Consider the following 19,148-nt stretch of genomic DNA (forward strand, 5'->3'; position numbering starts at 1 on the left):
AATCCAATTCTGAATCCTGAACCTCCGACCCTCGACGAGGTGAGAAGTCTGTAGCCACCACAGAAGGGAGATTCTGGCTTCTGGCGACAGACAGATCCTCTGGTGCATGTGAAGATGCAATCCAGACCTTTTGTCAAAGAGATCCAGCTGGAAAAGCCTCGCATGAAACCTTCTGTACTGAAGTGCCTTGCAAGAGGCCACCATTTTCCCCAGAAGGCGAATGTACAGATGCACTGAGATCCGGGTTGGCTTCAGGACAGCCTGAACCATCGACTGAATTTCCTAAACTTCTCCAAGGGAAGGAACACTCTCTGATACTCTGTGTCCAGTATCATTTCCAAGAAAGGAAGCCTCTTTGTTGGTTTTAGGTGAGATTTTGGTAAGTTCAAAATCCACCCGTGATTCAGGAGTAGTCTGGTTGAGAGGCCAATGTTTCCAACAACCGCTCCCTGGACAGGGCCTTTATCAGAAGATCATCCAGGTACGGAATTGTGTTGGTGAACACTCTCGGTGTTGTGGCGAGACCAAATGGCAGGGCCTGGAACTGGTAGTGGCAGTCCTGCAGTGCAAACCGTAGATAAGCCTGATGAGGCGGCCAGATTGGAATGTGAAAGTACGCATACTTGAAATCCAGAGACACTAGGAATTCCCCTTCCTCCAGACCTGAGATCACCGCTCTCAGAGACTCCATCTTGAATTTGAACACTCGTAAGTACGGGATTAACGACTTGAGGGTCAAAATTGGTCTTACCGAACCATCCGGTTTTGCTACTACAAACAAGTTAGAATAATATCCCTTGTTTGTTTTGAAGATGAGGTGGAGCTGGAACAATTACCTGAGTCTGTACCAGTTTTTGAATGGCGTCCTGTAAGGTTACACTTGCTTCCTGTGAAATTGGTAAGCCTGATTTGAAGAATCTCTGAGGTGGGAGCTCTTGGAACTCCAGTCTGTAGCCCTGGGAAATCAGATCTATGACCCAGGGATCCTGACATGATGTGGTCCAGATGTGACTGAAAATTTTAGTCGGGCTACCACCTGCCAGTCTTCCAGGCATCGCGGTCCACAGTCATGCTGAAGGCTTTGAGAAAGTAGAGCTTGAGTTCTGTTCCTGTGAACCGGCAGTTGCTGGTTTTCGTGGTTTACCTCTAGTGCCTCTCGTGGCTGTAGAAGAACCTCTGATTCTGCCCTTAAACTTGGCAGTCCAAAAGGACTGTAGATTAGGTCCTGAGTAGGCCTTCCTGACTGGGGGAGCTGCAGAAGGAAGATACGCGGACTTACCCAGAGTAGCTTTGGAGATCCATTTGTCTAGTTCATCTCCAAATAAGGCCTCTCCTGTGAAGGGTAGCCTTCCACACCTTTTCTGGAGTCCGCGTCAGCAGTCCACTGGCGCAGCCATAAGCCTCTGCATGCTGACACTGCCATAGTAGTGGTGCGTGCATTAAGCAATCCTATTTCTTTTATGGCTTCCACCATAAAATTCGCAGAGTCCTGTATATGTTGCAGGAGAAAAATAATCTCCCCCTGAGGCAGGGTACCTAACCCCTCAATTAGGTTACTCGACCATTTGGCAATGAAGTAATCCACCCACATGCTATAGGGGGTCTCTGTGCCACCCCAGCAGCTGTATACAAAGATTTGAGTGTATTCTCAATTCTACGATCAGCCGTGTCTTTTAGGGAGGCTGCACCCAGGACTGGCAATACAATTTTCCGTGACAGCCTAGATACCGATGCATCCACTATCGGTGGATTTTCCCATTTCTTCCTATCCTCAGAAGGAAAGGGAAAAGATCATTTCAACCGTTTAGGGATTTGAAATTTCCTATCAGGATTAACCCACGGTTCTTCAAACAGGGTATTTAGTTCCTTTGACACAGGAAAAAATGGCTGAAGATTTATTTTTTATATTAAAATAAGATTCCTCAGTCTCCTCTGTTACCTTATCAGGGATATGTAGAAGTTATCTGATCGCTTCTATGGGAGCCTCCATTCCCTGTGACAGAGTAGCCTCCCCTACCTCTGAGTCCACCTCCCCCTCCTCCATGTCTGACCCCTCATCATCAGAGTCAGACTGCAGGATATGGCCAAAGGACGTTTTTACGGACAAATGGTAGGGGACTGAGATGCTGGTTTGTATACTGAGTCTCTGTTCTTAAACTCAGTCATCGATTTTTTAAAGTATTGCGTCTCTTTCTCATTGCAGGACAATTTAACAGAAATATTGGAAATCATTCCCCTAATGGAATCCAGCCAAGCTGGCTCCGCCCCGCCAGCCCGGGAAGGTACACTGCACTGAGTAATAGAATATGGGTGTAAAAACAGCGCTAAAAAAACTGGATATGGAAATTAATAATCACAATTTATTAAGAAAGGTTGTTGCAACAAATAAAACATTGAATTCATATATATGAATATATTAAAAATAAATTCAATAAAGGAATGTCAAGATAGGGCAGGCACAGCTAATTAGTTTGGTGTATTACCACACGAGGATGCCGGACATGATGTACTGAAGAGAGTCCTTGGAATTATGCCACAGTCCTGGGTGCACTTTGCAATGCTAGCAGGTGAATGTCCAATGTTTGTGCGAACCTTGTTTGCTTGGTTCCAACCAGAAGAAGACCTCTTTGTAGCTGGATCTCTGGTGCTAATTAAATAAATAAATATGCGTTCCACTGACAGGATGTCCGGGTATGCGGTCATGTGACCCATACATCTAAACAGGAAGTGTTTTATAAGGTTTTGATATATAAATCTTTTGATATTATTCAAAATTAAGTTTGAAGTTCATATACATTTGTCTCCTATATATATAAATGAATTATACTGGATATGGTCTTGTTTTATTATTTATTTTAAAATTTGTAAATGATCTCAGCTGTCAATGATGGGCAATTAGCACAGCCTACAAAAAGGGCACACACTCTATGAGCACACATACCTTGAAAAAGCTGTGGACACAGCGAAACGCGTTGGTCTGGAGGAGCTGCGTACTACTGAACCATTTAAACATACCTGGAACAAGCCTAGAAGTCCCCCTGCAATTGGGAATTAGCAGAAGTCCATACAAGCACCAGAGATCCAGCTACAAAGAGGTCTTCTTCTGGTTGGAACCAAGCAAACAAGGTTCGCACAAACATTGGACATTCACCTGCTAGCATTGCAAAGTGCACCCAGGACTGTGGCATAATTCCAAGGACTCTCTTCAGTACATCATGTCCGGCATCCTCGTGTGGTAATACACCAAACTAATTAGCTGTGCCTGCCCTATCTTGACATTCCTTTATTGAATTTATTTTTAATATATTCATATATATGAATTCAATGTTTTATTTGTTGCAACAACCTTTCTTAATAAATTGTGATTATTAATTTCCATATCCAGTTTTTTTAGCGCTGTTTTTACACCCATATTCTATTTGTCTTACCAGGGACTAACTATCCCTTTATACAGCAGCTTAAAAAGGTCCAGCAACCCTTCTTGACAGCGCCGGGCGAATTACCTTGGTATTTCTTCTCCTTTTACACTGCACTGAGTACACTGTAGTGAACTCCCTGGAGAAGAGGAACACTGTGCCTTACATGAAACACACTCTTTGTCTGCCATACAGTGACAGTGACAGCACACAGGAAAAGGTTAAATGCACAATTAACCCATAAAGAGCCCTTCAAGAGAGACACAGAGATAGCCTGGGGCCAGCACACAGTGCCCTTACTGCTAATGCCAGGCTTAGCCGGGTCGCAGACTAAGTACCCAGATTGGGGACTTAGGTGGTCATTCCGAGTTGTTCGCTCGCTAGCAGTTTTTAGCAGCCGTGCAAATGCTATGCCGCCTCCCACTGGGAGTGATTTTAGCTTAGCAGAAGTGAGAACGAAAGGTTCGCAGAGCTGCTACAAAGTTTTTTAGTGCAGTTTTAGAGTAGCTCAAAATCTACTCAGCGCATGCGATCACTGCAGACTGTTCAGTTCCTGTTTTGACGTCACAAACACGCCCAGCCACATCTGCATTTTTCCTGGCACGCCTGCGTTTTTCAAACACACCCTGAAAACGGTCAGTTGACACCCAGAAACGCCCACTTCATGTCAATCACACTGCGGCAAACAGTGCGACTGAAAAGCTTCGCTAGACCCTGTGTGAAACTACATCGTTCGTTGTAATAGTACAACGCGCATGCGCATTGCGCCGCATACGCATGTGCAGAAGTGCCTTTTTTTGCCTCATCGCTGCACAGCGAACGAATGTAGCTAGCGATCAACTCGGAATGACCACCTTAGTACACTAGTAAACGCTCCCCCTTCCTGCTATGATCCCCTGGTAGCGCTGAGGTAATCTGGAGTCTCTCCAGAGGAGCTGTGCATCCCTGTCAGTTAGCGTCTGTGTACATTGCAGAGGGAAAATGGCGCTGATGAGCTGCTGGATCCGCTCATAGTTAAGCCCCACCCTGTCAATGGCGTACGGTCTTCCTGCTTTTTTTATATGGGCTGAGGTCATTTTTAGTGCTTAAAATAGAGTCCGTCGCCTTTTAAGTCTGTAATGTCAGTCTGGGTACTGTGTACACCCATAGTGTACTTAGACTCAGTTCGCTCCCTCAGAAGCTGTGCGTCCACGCTGTGTACTGAGTCTGGAGACTCCGCCGCCCCCATAGAAGCCGTGCGTCTCTGTACCCTCATGCCGCCATAATGGCTGGCGACCCACTAACCGGGACGCCGGCTTAGTACTCAGCACTCTTCTATCTTCTGGCTCTGTTAGGGGTGGCAGCGTGCTGCGGGAATGTACGCTTGCTGTGGTGGGGCATGCGAATAGTTCCCTCAGGAGCTAGTGTCATCGGGGAACAGGACCATTAAACCTTCAAGAGGTTGGGCTGCGTCAGCTTAGTCATCAAATGAATTCTTTCTTTTTAAATGCTTTTGAAGAACTGTTAGGAGTGCTATATTTATGCACCTTAATAGGGTTGAGCTCCTTGACTTACAAATGCTTGTTCCTAAGCGCATAGTTTAAAATTAGTTACGCAGACATCACTGACATGAAAAACAATTTAAATAGACACCGGCATCCTAAGTGGATGCGCTTACAAAGACATCAAATAATACAGTAAACAACTCCGTATGCTTAATTTATTTAAAATATTCTGACACCTATAACTGGCAATCTCACTTTAATATTACCCACAAGATGATGATGATGATGATGATGAATTAATCCCATAGTGCATATATATTCTCAGAGGGTACCTGATATACAGTATGAATCGCAAGTAGCGATTCGTATGGAATTTTTGCCGAGGGGCCGCGGGCGCTTGCGCAGCAGGCCCTACTGCGCATGCGCCCGCAATTTCTGCGGGGGGCCGCAGAAATTACGATCGCCTCTGAGTGTCAATCAGGTGGTCGCGGGGCGGGAGGGGGTGCGGCAACGCTCCGTTTTCTGGGTGGAAACGGAGCGTTGCAGGGGCGTGCCAGCCCAAACAGTGGTCTGGTATGTGCGAACGGGTGCGGCCGCAGCAGCTGTGCGACGTCACACGCTGCAGCAACAAAAATTGTGCCGGGACTCCTGCGGCCGCAGCTAAGCTGCGCCGGCAGGAGTCCTCCTTAATTTCTGCTAACAAGCAGAAATTGCGTGCTGTTCGCAATTTCTGCTTGAAGCAGGGGGGGAGGCGCCAGTCAGCATGCTTCTATTTAAGATATTATATCCAGAACTACATCAGATCTACGCTGATTAGCAGAATTTGCTAACCTTACTGAATTGGCCCCATAATCTGAAGTACTCTAGTGAAAAGAATGAGAAGCACATGCTATTATTTATCACTGATGAAGTCTACCTTTCACGCAAACAAACCTTATAAAAAGCACAACACCTGAAGCACTGTGCGCTCAAAGCCATGGAAAGACAAAGCGCACCTAATAGAACTAGTGGGTGATTTCATGGATATCTGTTCCCATAGCAACAAAAGTTAACAACATCTGTACCATTCTTTTAAAAAACACTTCAAGTCAGTGCAACAAAAAATGAAATCTGAAACATTTTAACTGATTAATTGTTCATATAGATGCTGTAGTTATATCTCTATAGTTCTTCACCCTCAGGGTCAATGGTTTGTCACTTTTCACTGTGGTGCAAAGCAATAGCCAAGTGTATTATAGCTAAATAACAATCTGCAGTTTAAATAATCAGCGACAGAACCCTTGAGAAAATGAAGCAAGATATAATCCCGTACAAGAGCCAACTATGCAAATCTCTAAAGGTGCCCATACACTAGTGCGATTTTGCCTGATTCTGACTTTTGGGACAATAAATCGGATGAAACCGGGCAAATCGCATGTGCTTAACTTCCAATCTGATGCGCAGTCCCGTGAGCATCGAATCAGAGCCTGTTGATCGGAAGTGCTGCACTAAAGATATCTCAGATCTCACAGGCATGGCTGGGATCGCATATGATATATCGTATGCAAAAGGACCGCATACGATGTATCGTATGCGATCCTGCCGCCCGGGAAGCTGCCAGGTGGTTCAAGGGAAACTGCATCCGACTTGAGGGTCCGACATGTCGCTGTATTGTATGGGGCCCTTTACACTGAGTGACTGACACTACGAGAAATGCAGAAATATAAACTAAATAATAAATGTTCGCTTCTATTTAAGATATTATATCCAAACTACATCGGATCTACGTATCCTCAAAAGCTCCAGGATAAAACTTCATGTTTGCAAGGAGCACATGGATAGTGGAATGATGCTACAACCAGAGGTCCCCGTAAAGTGCTACACCTGCCTTACCCATCATAGCATAAACTCTAAACTCCATTATATAACAAAATAATGTGATGATAAATAATAATAATAATAATAATAATAATAATAATGTGCCTAGCTGATGTGCCTGATTTCAACAGGGCAAAGGTTTGCTGGGCGGAACATTTTACCTTTTTTCACCCTGCTTAGTGGGTGGCTGCAAATAACTGGTCACAGTTTCCAGACCACCCAGCAGGTCACATGTTCCAGGTCACCCAGCAGGTGGACAGGAGTTCACCAACTGTCACATTTTCCAGAGCACAATGGTGATGCATTGTAAATGGCAGGCTGACGTTTTGCCACATAACTCCGTAACAAAGTAACCAATTACAATATTTTTCTGCAAATCTATGGACTAAGACTTTTCATTTGGTATATGATGTGCCCTGCCCAGATAATGGCATCAATGAAATATGCACTCATAAAAGTCGTTCTGCTATTAATAAATAATATATATATTTATGAATTATTATTAGTATTATTATTATTTAAATAATAACTTCTGTCCACATGGTAATACAGCTCTGGTAAAATCACTTTTGTTCACTATTTTTAAATGGCAGCAGGGTGGGGGAGCAGTCAATACATGTGAAAATCCCTTATAGACAAAATACTTTAAAAATCAACTTTGTTTTAGTCAAAGGGGCTTAAACTATCTAACAATGTTTTAAAAATGTTTGGGCTATAGAGGTCAATTCATGAAGCAGTGAAAAGATGGAGAAGTGAGCCAATGGAGAAGTTGCCCATGGCAATCAATCAGCTGCTATGTATAATTACGTAGAATGCATTTTATAAAGGTTACCTAAACATTGATTAGTTGCCATGGGCAACTTCTCCACTGGCTCACTTCTCCATCTTTTCACTGCTTCATGAATAGACCCCTTATTGCTCTACATCATTTCTGTGCAACTGTTTCTATAAAGGTCCTTCTAGTTTAACCATTTTAACTAAATATATTTAGTTAAATCCAAACTAATTTAAAAAGAGGAAAACAAAACAGAAGCGCTGCTAACAGCCATTTATAGAAATAGGACAGAATAAGAGTAACTTCTAAATAAACACTATGGGGGCATACAATTACTTGCAAAACATTTTTTGGCTGATAAAAAAGGCCTGATATCGTGATTTTTGACTGATGGTCATTATCACGGTATCCAATTAAAGTGTGTTTTTATCATGCGATATCACATGGAATCTGGAATAAGTTCCTGATTGACCTCTAGTGTCTATGCTGTGCTATGGGAGAGATGTCATGACGTCTCTCCCATAAATCCGAGGAGAGGAGCGGCGCCTGCGGAGGTCTACAGCGGTCGGGAATCAGGAGCGGGGATAGTAAGTATTCATTTATGTATTTATTTTTTCTTTCAGCTGCGTTATTCTACAGGGGGCACAAATGGGGGCGTAACTGACCCTGCCCCCGTAGGAAGCCACGCCCCTATTTTTGCCCGGGGCGCCACAAGGGCTAGAACCAGCCCTGCTCCTACCCCCACTCCTTCTGTTGCTAATACTTATACAACATTAATTAACTCAATTTGAGATTTCATTGTTATTCAGTCACACTGTCCGTTATTACATTTCAAGAAGCTGACATACCTGGGATTCAATTCCATTGCCTGTGGCATTGCAGTCAATCTGTTAATTTAGCTATATGCCTTTAGCTAGAAAGGTAGATAATTCAAAGTTAGAAAATTTAAACTATTTGAAGCTCACCTTGTCCTCACTGAAAAAAATGATCAGCATTGTGTGACTGCAAGAGATTGGATGTGTGACTGCATACTACATAGATCTCCTCAATTGCAATGCTAATTTTTTTTATTTATTTTTTACAAAGTAAATATAGCTTCTTATAGTGTTCATAGATTTTATGCAGGATCAAATAGCTCAATGAGTAGAGTGCTTGCTTAGAATTTAACAAGTTGTAGGCTTGAATCCTGGGTATGGCAGTATATTGAATTATGTTATTTTATAAAGAGTATTGTAACGGAATAACAACGAGCTCTCAAGTGCATGAATGTGGTATAACGATTATTTGTGTCCAAATCCACTTTCTTGCAGTGGTCTGTAAATGTGTGTGTATTATTTATATAACATAAATAAATAAATATATATATATATATACACACATCCAACGCAGGCCCGGCACTCCTATATCCCCTTAAATTAATTGCTGCGGTGCCATCCAGGTGATGTTTAGTCACAAATGTAGTGCAAGAGAAGAACGGCGGCACTCGTCAGGCTTAATTTCAAAGTGAAGAAAAATCCATTTATTAGAGGCTTCACGGCACTAATAAATGGATTTTTCTTCACTTTGAAATTAAGCCTGACGAGTGCCGCCGTTCTTCTCTTGCACTATATATATATATATATATATATATATATATATATCAGGGACGTGCAGTCAGGGGAGGCTGTCCCTATTCTGTAAATTACATAGAAGATACTTACATAGAAGATATCTTATGACGCAGGTTCTGTGTCACAAGTATCTGTTATCCTGCTTTATATTATTTAAAACAAGTTAAAAAAAAGTTTTAAAAGTGTTCGGAGGCACCGCTCTTGGTGCCTCCTGCTTTCAATATATAAGGGCCGGAAACGGGGGGGGGGGGGGGGGGGGGGGGAGGGGGGGCAAACTACGGGCACTAGAAGCACATTAAAAAAAGTCAGATAACCGGCACCCATAGAAGTGCCTCTGTGACAGTCCATATGAAAGCACGCCCCTGTCACTAACACTGATGTGATTGGTCAGTGGGCAGTGCCGGACTGGCTGCCCGGCACCAGACCACCCCCCATTCCTGGGCTTGCTGACGCGAGCATCACCCCCCCCCCTGCCCCCCGATCTTATAACAGCAGCGGCCGATAAATAACTCCCACCCACGCTCCCCCTGCTGGATTTTACAGCCGATCATGTGTAAGGAGAGCAGGGCTGCAGCGGAGGTAGTGCCACCCTGCCAGGGCCGCCCGCCGCTGCCGACTTTCACATAGACAACGCCAGTGCTCAGGGCCGCGGACTCTGGGGCACTGGCAGCGGGCAGCGCTGCTGGCGTCGCTGCGCTGCCCGTGCCCTAGAGTCCGCAGCAATGTGGCCACTGTAGTGTTCGGGTTCCGGACAGGAGAGGGAGGAGGAGCCGCGTTCTCAGCTCCTCCCCCCAGAGTCAATAATGCAGTCTGTGTGGAACTGGCCAGCCCGAGGGGGAGGAGGGGCCTCTCAGCTGCTCCCCCATATTCCCTAATGCTGCACGTGTGGGACTCCCCAGCTAGAGGGGGGAGGAGGGGTCAATCTCCCAGCTTCTCCATGTCCCCTGACATCCCGAGCGCCAAAATGACCATGGGAGGGAAGCAAAGGCGCTGACCATTTCGATGTGCAGCAGCAGCACATGATTGTCCACGCCACAGAGGCCAGGTAGGAGAAACAAAATCCTGGAGTTATACAAGTGGCAAGTGCTGTTCAGCATCTGTCTGTCCATTGGACCCCCTCTTTCTCTTTCTATCTCCCCCTCAGCTCCCACTCTCTCTTGCCCCCTCTCTCTCCCTCCCTCTGCCCTCTCTCTCTCTTGTGCGCTCTCTCTTCCTTGGCCCCCCTATCTCTCTATCCACGCACCCCCCTCTCTCTCTCTCTTTCACTCTATTCTCCCCCCCCCCCCCCTCCATCTCCCACTTCACTGTCTCTCCCTCTTGCCTTATTCCCCCATTTGTAACTGCTTGTAGTCCCTTTTCCTTGCATTAAACTAATTCTGATTTGGGTGTAGTATGAGTTGCCGGCGGCTGGGTCCCCGGCGGCCAGCATACCGGTGCCGGGATCCCGACTGCCGGCTTACCGACAGCGGGGCGAACGCAAATGAGCCCCACTTTTCTCCCAAGAGGGAGGAAAGGTGTCGGTATGCCGGTTGTCAGGATTCCGGCGCCAGTATACTGTGCGCCGGGATCCCAACAACCAGTATACTGAATACCACCCTTCTGATTTTTACTTACATACTGGCTTATTGCTATATTTGGTGGTCTCCCCCTAGTCCTCCTCCCTCTCTCTCACATCTCTCAAGTCACCCCCTATTCCTACGCTCTACCATCTCCCTCTATTCCTCTCTCAATCCCATCTCCCCCATTTCCCCGCTATTTCTCCTCTTTACCGTATACCCCTATTCCTCCTCTCTCTCTCTCTCTGATCTCCCTCTATTCCTTCTCTCTTCCTTCTTCCCCTATTCCTCTCTCGCTGTCTGCCGTCTCCTCCATTCCTCCCCTCTCCCTCTATGTTGTCTCCCCCCTATTCCTCCTCTCTCTCTCTCTCTCCTGTCTCCCCCTACTCCTTCTCTCTCTCCCATCTTCCTCTATTCCTTCTCTCTTGCTTCTCTCTCTATTCCCTCTCTCTCTTCCTTCTCCCCCTATTCCTCTCTCTGTGTATGCCCTCTCCTCCATTCCTCCTCTATCCCTTTGTGTTGTCTCCCCCTATTCCTCCTCTCTCCTGTCTCCCCCTGTTCCTCACATCTCCATACTTCTCCTCTCTCTTCCATCTCCCCATATTCCTTCCTCTCTCTTTCCCATAAATGTATAAAAATTGACAATATATTAGCCTCCTGCTCATCACAAGTTTGATGAGCAGACAGGCTGCGGACATTGGCGGGGGCGTTGCCAGTATCTGGCATTGGCTCGGCGGTTGTAAGAGTCATCAGCGGTACTCGAAGGACATTATGGCTGCAGTGCCTCACCAGGCACTGACCTCACCGCACGCCACTGATATATATAGATGTGAGGTGGGCATCATAGCATGTGCTTTCTCAATCTTGTCATGCCCCTCCACCACGAGGCATGCACCTTATGTCCCTATTGAAAAAAATGGGGGGCGCACCAATTCTCTCTCTGGCACAGAACGCCAAAAAGTCTAGTTACAGCTCTGCTTATAGGTTAAATCCATCACGGAACAATATAAAACTTATAAAAGTATTTTATGTTCTGGGGGAGCCCACTAGTGTGTACATTATAAAAACATAACTTTTACTGGTTATACTGTATATTAAAATGGAGCAGGTGAACAAAAACAAGATTTATGGTAAGAGCTTACCTTTGGTAAATCTCTTTCTGCGAGGTACACTGGGCTCCACAAGGATAGACATTGGGGTGTAGAGTAGGATCTTGATCCGAAGCACCAACTGGCTCAAAAGCTTTGACTTTCTTCCCAAGATGCATAGCGCCGCCTCCTATATCACCCCGCCTCCGTGCACAGGAGCTTAGTTATGTTAACCAGCCCAATGCAGTAGCAAGGAAAAGAGACGACAACTACAAGTTGCCACAAACACCACACTCTCCAGAGAGGAGAAAGTGTCAGCGGCTATATCCACACCAACCCAAAGAAGCTAAGTGCGTCAGGGTGGGCGCCTTGTGGAGCCCAGTGTACCTCGCAGAAAGAGATTTAACAAAGGTAAGTTCTTACCATAAATCTCGTTTTCTGCAGCGGGGTACACTGGGCTCCACAAGGATAGACATTGGGGATGTCTTAAAGCAGTTCCTTATGGGAGGGGACGCACTGTAGCGGGCACAAGAACCCCGTGTCCAAAGGAAGCATCCTGGGAAGCGGCAATATCGAAGGCATAGAACCTTATAAACGTGGTCCGAGGACCACGTTGCCACCTTGCACAATTGTTCAAGGGTCGCACCACGGCGGGCCGCCCAAGAAGGTCCTACAGACAGAGTAGAATGGGCCGTAATGTGAGCAGGAGCTGATAGACCAGCCTTCACATAAGCATGTGAAATCACCATTCTAATCCATCTGGCCAAAGTTTGCATGTGAGCAGGCCAGCCACGTTTGTGAAAACCAAACAGAACAAAGAGAGAATCAGATTTCCTAATAGAAGCAATTCTCTCCACATAGATACGGAGAGCCCGTACCACATCCAAAGACCGCTATTTGGAAGACAAGTCAGGAGAGACCAGGGCCGGAACCACAATCTCCTGGTTAAGGTGGAACGAAGATACCACCTTAGGAAAATATCTGGGACGAGTTCGAAGAACCGCCCGGTCACGGTGAAAAATCAGATATGGGGAACTACAGGACAAGGCACCCAAATCCGACACTCTTCTAGCGGAGGCAATGGCCAGCAAAAAAAATCTGTATGCATTGACAAATTTGGAGAAATAAATATAACTTTAAAATGGTCAGTAAAAAAAAAAAAAATCTCTGTAAAAACTGGCAGTTCCAGAAAATCTGGCAGTAAAAACAACATAAAGCAGTTGCTGATGAACATTAATCTGTTAATGCATTTCAAGTTTAGGGGAATACTGGTCAGCACTTAAATATCTATAAAAAGGTACAGGAAATGCTGATTCTAAATGAAAAGGTACTCCACAATATGCACATATTCCAAGCGTCAGTCAAAATATAAGGGGGTCAAAGAGGCTAATGCTTATAATAATCTTTTCTTCAAGTATACCTCCTAAATACATGCAGAAAAATACAATTGTATTCACTGTCAGGTATTTGAAAAGCGCAGGTTAACTGTCAAATAGCATATCACAGGTAAAATAGTGTTAAAGATGGATAGCTGCTGCATATTGTGTGCCACTGGGCAGTGAACAATGGCCCTCATTCCGAGTTGATCACTAGCTGCTTTCGTTCGCAGCGCAGCGATCAGGCTCAAAATCGGCACTTCTGCGCATGCGTTTGCAGCTCAATGCGCACACGCGTCGTACTTTCACAAAAGCCGATGTAGTTTTACACAAGCTCTAGCGACGCTTTTCAGTCGCACTGCTGGCCGCAGAGTGATTGACAGAAAGTGGGTGTTTCTGGGTGGTAACTGACCGTTTTCGGGGAGTGTGTGAAAAAACGCAGGTGTGCCAGATAAAAACGCAGGAGTGGCTGGGAAAACGTAGGCGTGGCTGGGTGAACGCAGGGCGTGTTTGTGACATCAAAACAGGAACTAAATAGTCTGAAGTGATCGCAAGCTAGGAGTAGGTCTGGAGCTACTCTGAAACTGCACAATCTTTTTTTGTAGCAGCGCTGCGAACCTTTCCTTCGCACTTCTGCTAAGCTAAGATACACTCCCAGAGGGTGGCGGCTTAGCGTTTGCACGGCTGCTAAAAGCAGCTAGCGAGCGAACAACTCGGAATGAGGGCCAATATGTGAGCGTATTGCTTCCACAGCTTAATGTGAGAATAAGTGAAGGTGGTATCTGCTGTTCACAGTATAGAGATCCTGATGTAAATCAGTGAAGCATCTACTATGTGGTATTCCTGTCAATGAAAGTACCCCTAATCATCTGCATAGAAGCAATAAAGAATCCAGTATCAGCTTAAGAGAAAAAGTAGTTGAAGTGTCACATGTGTACATGGTATATGAGCAGCAGGGATCTATGCTCTTTCCTGCTAAGTGTAAGTGTATTTAATAGCCGGTGAGCGATATCGCTCTGTATGCAGTGAACAGAGGGGGTAATTCTGAATTGATCGTAGCAGGAACTTCGTTAGCAGTTGGGCAAAACCATGTGCACTGCAAGGGGGGCAGATATAACATGTGCAGAAAGAGTTAGATTTTGGTGTGGTGTGTTCAATGTGAAATCTAAATTGCAGTGTAAAAATAAAGCAGCCAGTATTTACCCTGCACAGAAACAAAATAACCCACCCAAATCTAACTCTCTCTGCACATGTTATATCTGCCCCCCCTGCAGTGCACATGGTTTTGCCCAACTGCTTAAAAATTTCCTGCTGCGATCAACATGGAATTACCCCCAGAGAGCGTATGCATGTGTGCACACTTAGGGCAGTGGATCTGGATGAACCCTGACGTCAGAAATCAGTTGAGGATCTCATAGCCAGATGACCATCCAGTGTGACAGAGTGGAGCGAAAAATACCTAATCGTAATTAGAATAGAAGTGCCAAATAGACTGGGCTAATCACTGTGCTGCTGTTGACTCTCGCTCATACACAGTGAGAGCATCCCTCCTCCAAAACGTGCGTTTCGCCTTGGGCATTGCCAGTTGGATGAACACAATTATGTGGTCACAGTTTCTCTTGCACCCCATTTTTACCATATGTAAGCCAACTCTCATCAGCTGATTCCCAAAGTGCTCGTTAATTGATATGCTTGGGGGATTTTCGTATTCTTTAAGCCTATGGGGGTCATTCCGAGTTGATCGTAGCTGTGCTAAATTTAGCACAGCTACGATCATCTTCCCTGACATGCGGGGGGATGCTCAGCACAGGCTAGTCCGCCCCACATGTCAGTCCGACCCCCCCCCCCCCTCCACCCGCAGAAGTGCAAAGGCATCGCACAGCGGCGATGCCTTTGCACTTCAAGAGTAGCTACTCATCGCTCCCCAGCGGCTGCGTGTGACGTCACGCAGCCGCTGCGGCCCGCCCCCGTTCGGTCCGGCCATGCCTGCGTTGGCCGGAAAGCACCCACGAAACGGAGGCCAAACGACGCCGTTCCGCCCTCTCCCGCCCAGCAATTGCCTCTGCCTGCAATCAGGCAGAGGCTATCGCATCCCTGCTACAGCCTTCGGCCGCCTGGCATGCGCAGTAGGGACCCGTTCACTGTGCTGCATAAAAAAAGCAGCGAGCGAACAGGTCAGAATGACCCCCTATGTGCTAGCAGACCTCAACCCATGAAAAAAGCAAAAGCATTTGTGCATAAAATCTGCGTGATACCTGGCGGCAGAGGATGTACAGCAATTCTCATGTTTGTGCGAGTCAGTGTAGGGACTGTCCAGAAGGGAAGAAGGGGAGACTATGACGGAGTTGGCCGGCTTGAGAAATGATTGCAATATTTCAGAACAAACATTCCCTGAATTTAAATGAAATATAGTTTGGAGTGAATTCGGCGAGTGCAGAGCATGTATGATTTTTATTTAAATTGCATGGTTACATACCTCAGGGACCACAGACAGTTTAGTGCAGTGGATTAAACCTATTGTATAGGTGCCACCATGTGCCCTGCTGGTAGTATGTGGCAGGCTGCTGGAGTGGGCATGGTGACAATGGTAAAAATGATGGCTTTACATTAGGCTGGCCCACTCCAAGAATGTAAGGGCCAACCTGCACGTGCACTAAAGCAATGACATTTTTATCAGTCTTCAGTTTTATAGAGTAGGTTTATTATGTATTTGTTTCTATTACTAGATATTGATACTATTACTAGAGACAGTGGATGTTTATTTTTAATATTACATAGTAAAGCAATGTGGTCATTCCTTTTCACGTTAATACATGTGCATAGGCCCATAAATTATATTTTCTATATAAAATGATTTAACGAGAATGTTTGTTTTGAATATGTGCAAATACACATAATTTCTAAGTGAGCTTTTCCTGAAAATCTGGATTGCCAGCGGTAGCTGTACTACCACAACTGGGCTGAGGAGGAATACAGCTGGCTCTGCTGGTTACATGTCAGTGACAGAGATTGGAAGTAACACACGCACACAGACAGATCTATTTAACTTTTAATATACAATAAGGAACTGAATCTGAATCGGGAAAACCAAATTTGATTCCACTGTACGCAGTTTGTGATCCCTTGCACGTCACCCTCTCAGTCACCAAATTAGATTGTGAAGTCAGCGGAACATAAACCAGAATACACTATCAGCACAATGAAGCGAGTGAAGAAATGTGTCCTCTCTGTTACAAGGGCAGAACCTTGCGGTCATCTGGCAAACTGCCACTCCGTGCTCTTCTGTGGCGTCATCGAGTGGACACAAAGTAACATACCCCAAGATAACCAATACTATTACACAGGGAGATGGGAATGCAGAGTAAAGCTGGGTATACACCATGCAAAAGTGCAGCCCGGCTGCGCAATTTACCGATACATTGCATCCAGTGCACACACTAAACAATCAGCTGTATGACAGCACAACATAACATCACACGCTGCATGTAACCTCGCGTCGCACGTGGAATTGTCCCATTCGATGTGCAGCACCATCCAAGGGGACAATTCAATGACGAATTGTGGGTACACCCAATGTAATGTGTACAATAGACTGTTCCGATCTGCAACGGAACAAAATATCGTATGATGTTTCTTATGCTGTGTACCCTGCTAGAGGCTACCTTGGTGAACCATGATCCAGAAATGCACTGAATATTCCTTCAGAGTTCTCTAAGAATCAGTGGGCTTGATTCAATTCTGTGCGGACTGAATAACGCCGGGATGGAGCTCCTGTAGCTATTCAATTCAGCGCACTGCAATCCCCGACTAGAGGATTTCTTCTCACACCCCTCCAGGGATGCGAGCAGAAACACGCCAAAATGTAGGTCGTGGACAAAATAGCATGCGGTGGGCACTTTAGATGGAGAATGCACGTTCTCGCACCTAAACACCCTGTTTAGTCCGCGAAACTAGCCTGCCACAACATGACAGCGCGCAGAATTGAATAGCACCGGGAGCTAAGTCCCGGCACTATTCATTCCGCGCTGAATTGAATCGAGCCAAGTGACATCACTGCCTAGGCCACTTATACTTAAATGGCTGAGATGATAGGTGATAGGTGCTAGGTGCTATTTAAACAACACTTTGATCAGTTATTGGATTGTCATCATGACTAATATTAGGATATCATATTCACGTATGACTTGACCATCTAATGTGTATTATGCCAAGCCCAATGTGTGACACTTGTACAGATCACCATTATAGATGGGAAGTGTAACTGCCATTGCACACTCACAACATAGAATCTCTAACCTGTTGGCCGCCTTCTCCATTAACCATAGGTGCTGGAAGTAGAGGGATCTCAGTTGTCAGCAGCTGAGTGCTGTCCAGTGGAAGAGGATGATGCTCTGCCATCATGGATAAAACATACATTTACAAGGTTGGCTTTAGTCCCTGCCCAGGAAGAGAAACAGAAAACAGTCATTAAAATTAAAAAAAAGCATCTATTATACTGTGTTTCATAAGTTTCTATACACATAAAGCTCTCATAGTATGACGTTAAAGCAGATTACACAAAGGTTGGCAGACATGGTATCACTCATACTTCAGCTATTTTACATCACCTGTAATAGTAATCTAAACAAAGTTGGCATGCCAGCAAGAAGTAGATCACTACAAGTGATCTCTGGATATGGGCACAAAGTCTACATGAACAGCAAAGGGAGACACACAGAGTATAAGAAACAGACACCGGACAAGCTGCCCACTTTAACATGCCAGCTATCTGCTGAAGCCAATCCTAAACATTAAATAAGAAGCTTATTTCAGCCATACAGGGTATTGTCCTGCATATTGCAAGTAAGTTACCAATTCGGAAGAGTTCTGGCTGCTTGGCACTCTGGTTGAGTAGCCAGGTTGCTTCCAGCATCACTGTGGCTTATTAGTGCAATGGGAAGACAACTGTACACACAAGCCCAATAGCAGTCACATGTGAAGCCTCATTTACCAATATGCCTGACAATGATGCTATTCAGTGACAGATTTTATGCAGGGGCTAAAGCGCACCCCCCCCCACCACCACCACCACCACTACCACTGTCTGTCAACCCAGTAAGTAACCCCCGCCAGTGTGTGTTATTGCAACTGTGAGTATTTACAAGAGCAGTACAGGCATAGCATACCCTCCAACATGACCCGCCCCACTAAGTACAGAATGCTCTGTTTCTGGACTTCCCTATTAATTTATGATTGCCATCACCTGTGATGAAACAACTTTCTTATCATTTAACTAGTTCAACACAGGTGATGGAAATCATAAATTAAGAGGGAAGTCCAGAAACAGAGCATTTTGTACCTAGTGGGGCGGGTCATGTTGGAGGGTCTGGCATAGTAGGGAAAAGGAGACAGTCACAGTCCAGTTCCCTGTGTGTAGACCTGTCATGCGTGTGCCACTGTGCAGTGGTTTCCTATTGGAAGCTGTGCATGTTCTTCTCACACAGCAGTCTAAGGGGGTGGAGACTCCTCCCCCTGTGTGGCACGGTCAGTCCAGGGTGCTAATAGCAATATGAGCTTCCAGCAGGAGGCCCATGCTGTATAGATCATTGCCCATAATGTGCTTCTAGGGACTGCAGATTGTGCAGCTCTAGAAGCTGTTACTGCAGTGACATCAAAGCAAAACTAAATTACATATCAATTGTACTATTATAAATGCATTTTTTTTGTATAATATTGGTTTAGTGTTCTAAAACTATTTTATAAAGGACATTATTTTACAACACAAAACCACTATTATAATTTTTTTTTTTTAAATGATGTATTTATAATCATCATAAATTATATTCAATTATGTCTGATGCAGCATACGAACACATTGGGCCTGATTCTGATTCAGAGCTATTGCTGATATTTGCGCAAATTATCAATTGTTTGACACCTGCGCAGTAGAAAAGTCACTAAAAAGTCACACAGCAAGTGTCCCATGGTGTGCACGCACAGAGGTGGT

The 19,148-nt window shown here is 45.2% G+C and overlaps 1 protein-coding gene across 1 annotated transcript in view; it reads right to left on the reverse strand.

The window, feature by feature from the left end:
- The window catches only part of FNDC3A (fibronectin type III domain containing 3A), a 591,400-nt gene that overhangs the window by 500,678 nt on the left and 71,574 nt on the right, over positions 1-19,148 (reverse strand). The window contains exon 2 of the mRNA XM_063952008.1: positions 17,459-17,599. Coding sequence (XP_063808078.1) covers positions 17,459-17,578 — 120 coding nt within the window. The 5' untranslated portion in view covers positions 17,579-17,599. The remainder of the gene's footprint in view (positions 1-17,458; positions 17,600-19,148) is intronic.

The sequence above is a fragment of the Pseudophryne corroboree genome, chromosome 2, assembly GCF_028390025.1.
Source record: "Pseudophryne corroboree isolate aPseCor3 chromosome 2, aPseCor3.hap2, whole genome shotgun sequence".
Lineage (NCBI taxonomy): Eukaryota > Metazoa > Chordata > Amphibia > Anura > Myobatrachidae > Pseudophryne > Pseudophryne corroboree.